At 42.3% G+C, this 8,754-nt stretch overlaps 1 protein-coding gene across 1 annotated transcript in view; it reads right to left on the bottom strand.

Annotated features, from left to right (window-relative positions):
- wdr33 (WD repeat domain 33) overlaps window positions 1–3,240 on the bottom strand; it is a 19,233-nt gene extending 15,993 nt beyond the window's left edge. Inside the window, exons 1-2 of the mRNA XM_083927876.1 lie at window positions 3,067–3,240; window positions 304–678 (exon numbers count right to left, since the gene is read on the bottom strand). Of these exons, the coding sequence (XP_083784002.1) occupies window positions 304–663 (360 nt within the window). The 5' untranslated portion in view covers window positions 664–678; window positions 3,067–3,240. The remainder of the gene's footprint in view (window positions 1–303; window positions 679–3,066) is intronic.
- Window positions 3,241–8,754: the final 5,514 nt, after the last annotated feature.

Genomic DNA, 8,754 nt, shown 5'->3' with positions numbered 1-8,754 from the left:
ACGCCCCACACACACACAGCGGATGCCCCACACACACAGTGAACGCCCCACAGACACTGAACGCCCCACACACACAGCGGACGCCCCACACACACAGCGGATGCCCCACACACGCAGCGAACGGCCCACACACACAGTGAACGCCCCACAGACACTGAACGCCCCACACACACAGTGAACGCCCCACAGACACTGAACGCCCCACACACACAGCGGACGCCCCACACACACAGCGGACGCCCCACACACACAGTGAACGCCCCACAGACAGCGGACGCCCCACACACACAGTGAACGCCCCACACACACAGTGAACGCCCCACACACACAGTGAACGCCCCACACACACACTGAACGCCCCACACACACACTGAACGCCCCACACACAGTGAACGCCCCACAGACACTGAACGCCCCACACACAGTGAACGCCCCACACACAGTGAACGCGGCGTGTACCTCCAGGTGCCTGATGACGGACGGGTTGTAGTCGATGGTTTTGCGGTTCACCGCCTTCCTCATGCGTTTCCCGTCGAAGGTCAGCTGCTGCATCGCCTGCTGCTGCGCGAAGTCCGGCCTCTTGTAGAACACCTGCCGCGGCGCCTGGTGCTGGAAGCGCGGCATGTGGAAGAAGCGCTGCGGGGATCCGATGTCTGTCGCCATGGTGACCAGCTGTTCCTGTAAAAGAGAAGCGTGACACGGTTCAGACACACCAAGACCCGCCCTGACCCCCGGGCCGGCACACGACCAGAGAGCAGGAAACGGCTACGTCAGCATTGTAGCAAACGTTAGCATTAAACCAGCTTTAGCTTAATCAGCGTTAGCATCGCAACAACCGTTAGCTGCTAAACCTCCATCTTTACGTTTCCTTCTGATCCTGAAACGACTTTAATGGAACCTGAAATAGTTCGGGAAACTCCGACACGAACAACAACAACTTTCTAACCGACGTGATGTCGCTCTCTGGTTGCCTAGGAAACGGAAGTGCTGCACGTAAAGCTGCTCTCTCATTGGTCGAGCTTTTGAAAGGTCAAAGTTCAACAGATATAGACCGATACAGATGCACCTAAAAACACAGATATAGACCGATACAGATGCACCTAAAAACACAGATATAGACCGATACAGACGCACCTAAAAACACAGATATAGACCGATACAGATGCACCTAAAAACACAGATATAGACCGATACAGATAAAAACACAGATATAGACCGATACAGATGCACCTAAAAACACAGATATAGACCGATACAGACGCACCTAAAAACACAGATATAGACCAATACAGATGCACCTAAAAACACAGATATAGACCGATACAGATGCACCTAAAAACACAGATATAGACCGATACAGACACACCTAAAAACACAGATATAGACCGATACAGATGCACCTAAAAACACAGATATAGACCGATACAGATGCACCTAAAAACACAGATATAGACCGATACAGATGCACCTAAAAACACAGATATAGACCGATACAGACGCACCTAAAAACACAGATATAGACCGATACAGACGCACCTAAAAACACAGATATAGACCGATACAGATGCACCTAAAAACACAGATATAGACCGATTCAGATGCACCTAAAAACACAGATATAGACCGATACAGATACACCTAAAAACACAGATATAGACCGATACAGACGCACCTAAAAACACAGATATAGACTGATACAGATGCACCTAAAAACACAGATATAGACCGATACAGCTAAAAACACAGATATAGACCGATACAGATGCACCTAAAAACACAGATATAGACCGATACAGATGCACCTAAAAACACAGATATAGACCGATACAGCTAAAAACACAGATATAGACCGATACAGCTAAAAACACAGATATAGACCGATACAGATAAAAACACAGATATAGACCGATACAGCTAAAAACACAGATATAGACCGATACAGATGCACCTGTCACCCGTTCAGGCCCAAAACAGCAAAAACAGTTCATCTTTTGTGATTGTTTGTAAGTTTGTTTGTTTTTAAATTGTGCAAACAACAAAATAAATAATAAAAAGTTAGAATTACTGATGTTTACGGACACGACTAAAGCAGCTCAAAACTCAAGTACTAGTGTTTCAGTTAAAGTTAAATTAAACTACAAATACAACAAAACTATAACAATAAATAAATGAATAAGGGAACTATTTTATTAAAATTGATGAATAAACACATGGCTTCTTAAATATACATAATAAATAAATGAATTATTCTATGAACATTAATACATATATGACATATTTTATGTAGGACATATAAAAAGATGAATAAATGACCTATCAATATTAATAAATAAATTACTTGTTTATATATAAAATAAATAAATTACTTGTTTATATATATGAACTAAACCAGTGTCTTGTTTTGTTAAAATTAATAAAAAATGACTTATTTTACATATAAATAGATCCATGAATAAGTTCCCTACTGTATTAACATTAATAAACAGATGACTCACATATATAAATAATACACACTTGCAATATTTTATGAAAATAAACAAATATGAAGAGTTCTGATCAGTTGAGACAACAGTAACTATGCAGCACGAGGCTCAACGGTTAGCTTAGCATCCCCGGTGGCTAGCGCAGAGCTAAAGCTAACTGTAAACACACTCAGGTGTGATTTAACACTCAGAAATATATTTATATGAATATAAATATATAATGAACATGCAGCAGCTCCCGTGTGTCTGTGGCTCAGTCTGAAGTTCACACGGTTCTGGATTTGAACCCTCACGTGTTTTTACCCCGGGACGCTGCGGCTAACACCGTTAGCTTCAGGTGCTAACAGGCTAACCGTTAGCATGTAGCTCAGCCTGTAAACACAGTGACAGACTCTGACCGTTGGTGGAGTTAATGGAGAGTTTGAGAGGAGCTCAAACCCCGGAGCTCCCTGTATTTACCTCTGTTTATCTGTGTTTGTCTGTGTTTGTCTGTGTGTGCTTGTGTTTGTTGTTTTTACTCTAATGGCGGCGGCCCTCTTACTCTGCCTCTGCCGCCGCTAGCGCTGTTAGCTCAGACACTCACCGACACTCTCCGCTGCAGTGTCCGTTATTTATCCGTCATTCACCGGCTACGATCCTCCGTGAACACTCGATCCGAACAAACATGGAGGTCTCAGCCGTTATTCATCCGCAGGTTCGATGCTTCAGCCTCCAGCGGACTCCATCTTCATCTTCATCACGGTCCTGCTTCTTCTTCTTAGCCTGCAGAAAGGCATGCCGGGAGATTTTCACAACGGGCGGGAGAGCGCGCCGTCATCGCGCAAAGGACCCCGGGATATTGAGTTCTACCATACAGACCGTATATAACTATCCCCACCTCATCTCACTTTATATTTATTTATATATAAATATACAATATTTATTTATTTGTATATTTTGTGATTTTTAAGTGACCTATTTTATTAAAATTCACAAACTTATTAATAAGTGACTTCTTTTATATATAATAGTAATGAATTATGAATAAATAGATATAAATTATTTATAAATAATTTACTTTTATATAGTAAATAAATGATTAAATAAATGAATAGATAAAATAATAAATAAATAACTGATTTATTTTATATTTAATAATTAAATAAATAAATACAATAATAAATAAATAATTGACTCATTTTATATCTAATATATAAATATGTAAAATAATAAATAAATAACTGACTTATTTTATATAGTAAATATATAAATATATAAAATAATAAATTAATAAAACAGTGACTTATTTTATATAATAAATAAATAAATAAATCAAAAAGTGACTTCTGCAACATCATCGGCACAGTGACGTCATCCCGGGCCCGTCCAATCAGAGCAGCTCTGTGAGCCGAACCGTCTCGAGCTCTTCTCCTGCCCCGGTAACGGTCCCGGTAAGTTCCCGTGTCCGCGCTTCACCGGTGCCCTTCACACGGTGGAGACCGCTCCGGTTCACGGAAACAGCCGTTAAATATGAACAAAGTCCCGCTTTAAGGCTCGTTTCTCCGGTAAAAACGGCTTTAACGGCTCCGGAGCGGCTAACGATGCTAACCGTGCTAACGGCGGTTAGCCCAACCGTCACTAACGGTCGCGTTTTTAAATATTTAAAATATGAATTTAAAATATTTAAAAAGGAAAATTATGAAAGTTATAAAAGTCAATGATGAAAAAAGGTTAAAAAGGATCCGAGTGTTTAGTTCAAAAGTATATTTGTGTGTAAATGTTCATTTTATTTACACTTTTGTTACTTTTGAGGCTTTAAATCATAGAAAACACCTGAATATTAACGTTGTTTATCATATTAATGTAGTTTATCATATTAATGTTGATTATCATATTAATGTTGATTATCATATTAATGTTGGTTATCATATTAATGTTGTTTATCATATTAATGTTGATTATCATATTAATGTTGTTTATCATATTAATGTTGATTATCATATTAATGTTGTTTATCATATTAATGTTGATTATCATATTAATGTTGATTATCATATTAACGTTGTTTATCATATTAATGTTGTTTATCATATTAATGTGTTTTCAAGTTCAGAAAAGTGCTTAGAAACGCTTAAAACTGTATCTGTTTTACATTTATTAATAACAAATATCATTTAAACTGACACACACTAAGTTATGTTGTTTAAAGCATTAAACCGTCTCTTTTAATGGTTATTAAAAGCAGAAATAATCATTTTCTATATGAATTCATAGACAGATGTAATAAATCACAGCCCTGTGGAGCTGGAGACCTTTAAATGGACCTTTAAAGTGCTTGAATTTGACCTTGGAACAGAAAAATGTTGATTTATTTCATTAGAAAAAGGATTTGCACGTTTTTACAAAAGGGAACTTTAATCTAAAAACGGTGAAACCACAAAATAATGATAAATATGATATATTTCACATGTTTTCACTCACACCAATAATAACTTACAACACAACAATAGATTTGATTGAGATGACTTTAAATTATATTTACATTAAACTTTAAATTATATTTGTTCTTGCAGAATAAAATAAATATATCCAGGAAAAAACTGTTAAAGTTAATAATTAAATAATAAAAATAAAACAATAATTAATAACCTTGAATGTTGGTTACAACACGTGACTTACAGGACATGAGCCTGAGGTTCCCAAATTATTCAAATACATATAAAACATATTTTTATATATAATTTTTTTTACTTTTTCAAATTATTATATTATTATTATTTAATCAAGGAAATGAGCTTGAATTCCATGTTCCCCATTTTTTTCAAAATAAATATAAAACACATTTGAAGGAGTGAATCAAACTAAATAATAAAGGATCTCTGAGAAGTTTCAGTTTCGTTTGCCCCGTTAGCAGCGGAGCCTCTTCAAACACTTTAACAGGATCTTTGAACGAGTGAATCTCCAACGCTGTCGGAGTTTCCTGAGAGTTGGAAACACGCGACCGTGTAGAGACAGAATTTACACTCTGATAAAAACAGGAGAAAACAACATTTCCTGCCTGTTGTCATGGAGACACGCAACCGTGTAGAGACAGAATTTACACTCCGATAAAAACAGGAGAAAACAACATTTGCTGCCTGTTGTCATGGAAACACGCGACCGTGTAGAGACAGAATTTACACTCCGATAAAAACAGGAGAAAACATCATTTGCTGCCTGTTGTCATGGAAACACGCAACCGTGTAGAGACAGAATTTACACTCCGATAAAAACAGGAGAAAACAACATTTGCTGCCTGTTGTCATGGAAACACGCGACCGTGTAGAGACAGAATTTACACTCCGATAAAAACAGGAGAAAACATCATTTGCTGCCTGTTGTCATGGAAACACGCGACCGTGTAGAGACAGAATTTACACTCCGATAAAAACAGGAGAAAACAACATTTGCTGCCTGTTGTCATGGAAACACGCGACCGTGTAGAGACAGAATTTACACTCCGATAAAAACAGGAGAAAACATCATTTGCTGCCTGTTGTCATGGAAACACGTGACCGTGTAGAGACAGAATTTACACTCCGATAAAAACAGGAGAAAACATCATTTCCTGCCTGTTGTCATGGAAACACGCGACCGTGTAGAGACAGAATTTACACTCCGATAAAAACAGGAGGAAACATCATTTCCTGCCTGTTGTCATGGAAACACGCAACCGTGTAGAGACAGAATTTACCCTCCGATAAAAACAGGAGGAAACATCATTTCCTGCCTGTTGTCATGGAAACACGCGACCGTGTAGAGACAGAATTTACACTCCGATAAAAACAGGAGGAAACATCATTTCCTGCCTGTTGTCATGGAGACACGCGACCGTGTAGAGACAGAATTTACACTCCGATAAGAACAGGAGGAAACATCATTTCCTGCCTGTTGTCATGGAAACACGCGACCGTGTAGAGACAGAATTTACACTCCGATAAAAACAGGAGAAAACATTTTCCTGCCTGTTGTCATGGAGACACGCGACCGTGTAGAGACAGAATTTACACTCCGATAAAAACAGGAGGAAACATCATTTCCTGCCTGTTGTCATGGAAACACGCGACCGTGTAGAGACAGAATTTACACTCCGATAAAAACAGGAGAAAACATCATTTCCTGCCTGTTGTCATGGAAACACGCGACCGTGTAGAGACAGAATTTACACTCCGATAAAAACAGGAGAAAACATAATTTCTTGCCTGTTGTCATGGAAACACGCGACTGTGTAGAGACAGAATTTACACTCATTTACAGTTGTTGCTGCTGTTTAACGGAGAAATCCTGAAAAACTGATTTAAACAATGAAAGTTCATCAACACTGTGTTTGTGTTTGTTTCAGCAGCAGTTCAGCGTCACACGTCAGAGCAGCAGCAGTGATGAGCAGCAGGAGCCGCAGGTCCTGGTGAGAGCCAACACACACACACACCTGTCACTCACACACACACAAACCTGTCACACACCTGTCACACACACCTGCCACACATGACTGGTTTTTAACCCTGTGTGTGTGTGTGTGCTGTCTCTGTGTGTGTGTGTGTGCTGTCTGTGTGTGTGAGTGTGTGTGTGCTGTCTCTGTGTGCGTGTGTTTGTGTGCGTGTGTGTGTGTGTGTGCTGTCTTTCAGTACAAAGAGTCGCTCCAGTGTGGGACGTAAAGGGCCGTACTCCAGAGCGACTCCACAGGATCCTGGATGGACAGAAGACGAGGTAAAGGTCGTCGTGTTAGCGTCCGGGGCTAACGCTCTCCCCTCTTTTCCACCAGGACGTCAGAGGACCGGGTCAGAGCCGGTTCAGAGGACCGGGTCAGAGCCGTTCAGAGGACCGGGTCAGAGCCGTTCAGAGGACCGGGTCAGAGCCGGTTCAGAGGACCGGGTTAGAGCCGGTTCAGAGGACCGGGTCAGAGCCGTTCAGAGGACCGGGTCACAGCGGTTCAGAGGACCGGGTCAGAGCCGGTTCAGAGGACCGGGTCACAGCGGTTCAGAGGACCGGGTCAGAGCCGGTTCAGAGGACCGGGTCAGAGCCGGTTCAGAGGACCGGGTTAGAGCCGGTTCAGAGGACCGGGTCAGAGCCGTTCAGAGGACCGGGTCAGAGCCGGTTCAGAGGACCGGGTTAGAGCCGGTTCAGAGGACCGGGTCAGAGCCGTTCAGAGGACCGGGTCACAGCGGTTCAGAGGACCGGGTCAGAGCCGGTTCAGAGGACCGGGTCAGAGCCGTTCAGAGGACCGGGTCAGAGCCGTTCAGAGGACCGGGTCAGAGCCGTTCAGAGGACCGGGTCAGAGCCGTTCAGAGGACCGGGTCAGAGCCGGTTCAGAGGACCGGGTCAGAGCCGTTCAGAGGACCGGGTCAGAGCCGTTCAGAGGACCGGGTCAGAGCCGTTCAGAGGACCGGGTCAGAGCCGGTTCAGAGGACCGGGTCAGAGCCGGTTCAGAGGACCGGGTCAGAGCCGTTCAGAGGACCGGGTCAGAGCCGGTTCAGAGGACCGGGTCAGAGCCGGTTCCTCCTGTTCCTGCCAAAGAACCGGCCGGCTCTCTCAGGTTGTTCTCAAACTAAATAATAAAGGATCTCTGAGAAGTTTCAGTTTCCTTTTCCCCGTTAGGAGCGGAGCCACTTCAAACAATCTTCCAAACACGCGGCCGTGAAGAGACACAAATTACACTGAGATGAAAACAGAGGGCTGTTTATTTGTTGAGGGAAATGACTCCTGTTGATCTGACGCTGCTCACTAAACACTATTACATCACATTAACCTGACGTTCAGGGGAGGGGCAGCGCCCTCTGATGTAGTGGGAGGGGGAGGGGCAGCGCCCTCTGATGTAATGGGAGGGGAAACTCTGGTGATGGTGATGATGATGATGATGATGGTCTTCATCTTCCTCCCCAGGACGAGAAGCTGCTCCGACTGGTGAAGGAGTTTGGATCAAACAGCTGGTCTTCAGTGTCTCTTCACTATAAAGTGAGTCGTTATTTACAGTTTATGAATAAATTAAACTTTAATTCAGGTGGTTTCTAAAGAGAAATGAAGGAAGTGTGTTTTCCACTTCTTCCTGTTGGAGACGTGTGTTTCCTGTGTCCTTTGCTCCCTAACACACACACAACCCTGTGTGCATCTGATCACCTCTGATCACCACTGTCCAGAGTTATACTGCAAGACGACATGAAGGTTATTCTCTGCATGAACAACCGAGAACAGTGAAAAGAGTCCACTCTGGTTTCACAGAGTCCAGGGTGTCAAGTCTAAACGTTATATTCCATTA

This window comes from Echiichthys vipera (genome assembly GCF_963691815.1).
Source record: "Echiichthys vipera genome assembly, chromosome: 15".
In the NCBI taxonomy this organism is placed as follows: Eukaryota; Metazoa; Chordata; class Actinopteri; order Perciformes; family Trachinidae; genus Echiichthys; species Echiichthys vipera.
Note: the sequence above shows the minus strand (reverse complement) of the source record. Positions and strands in the feature narration are given on the sequence as shown.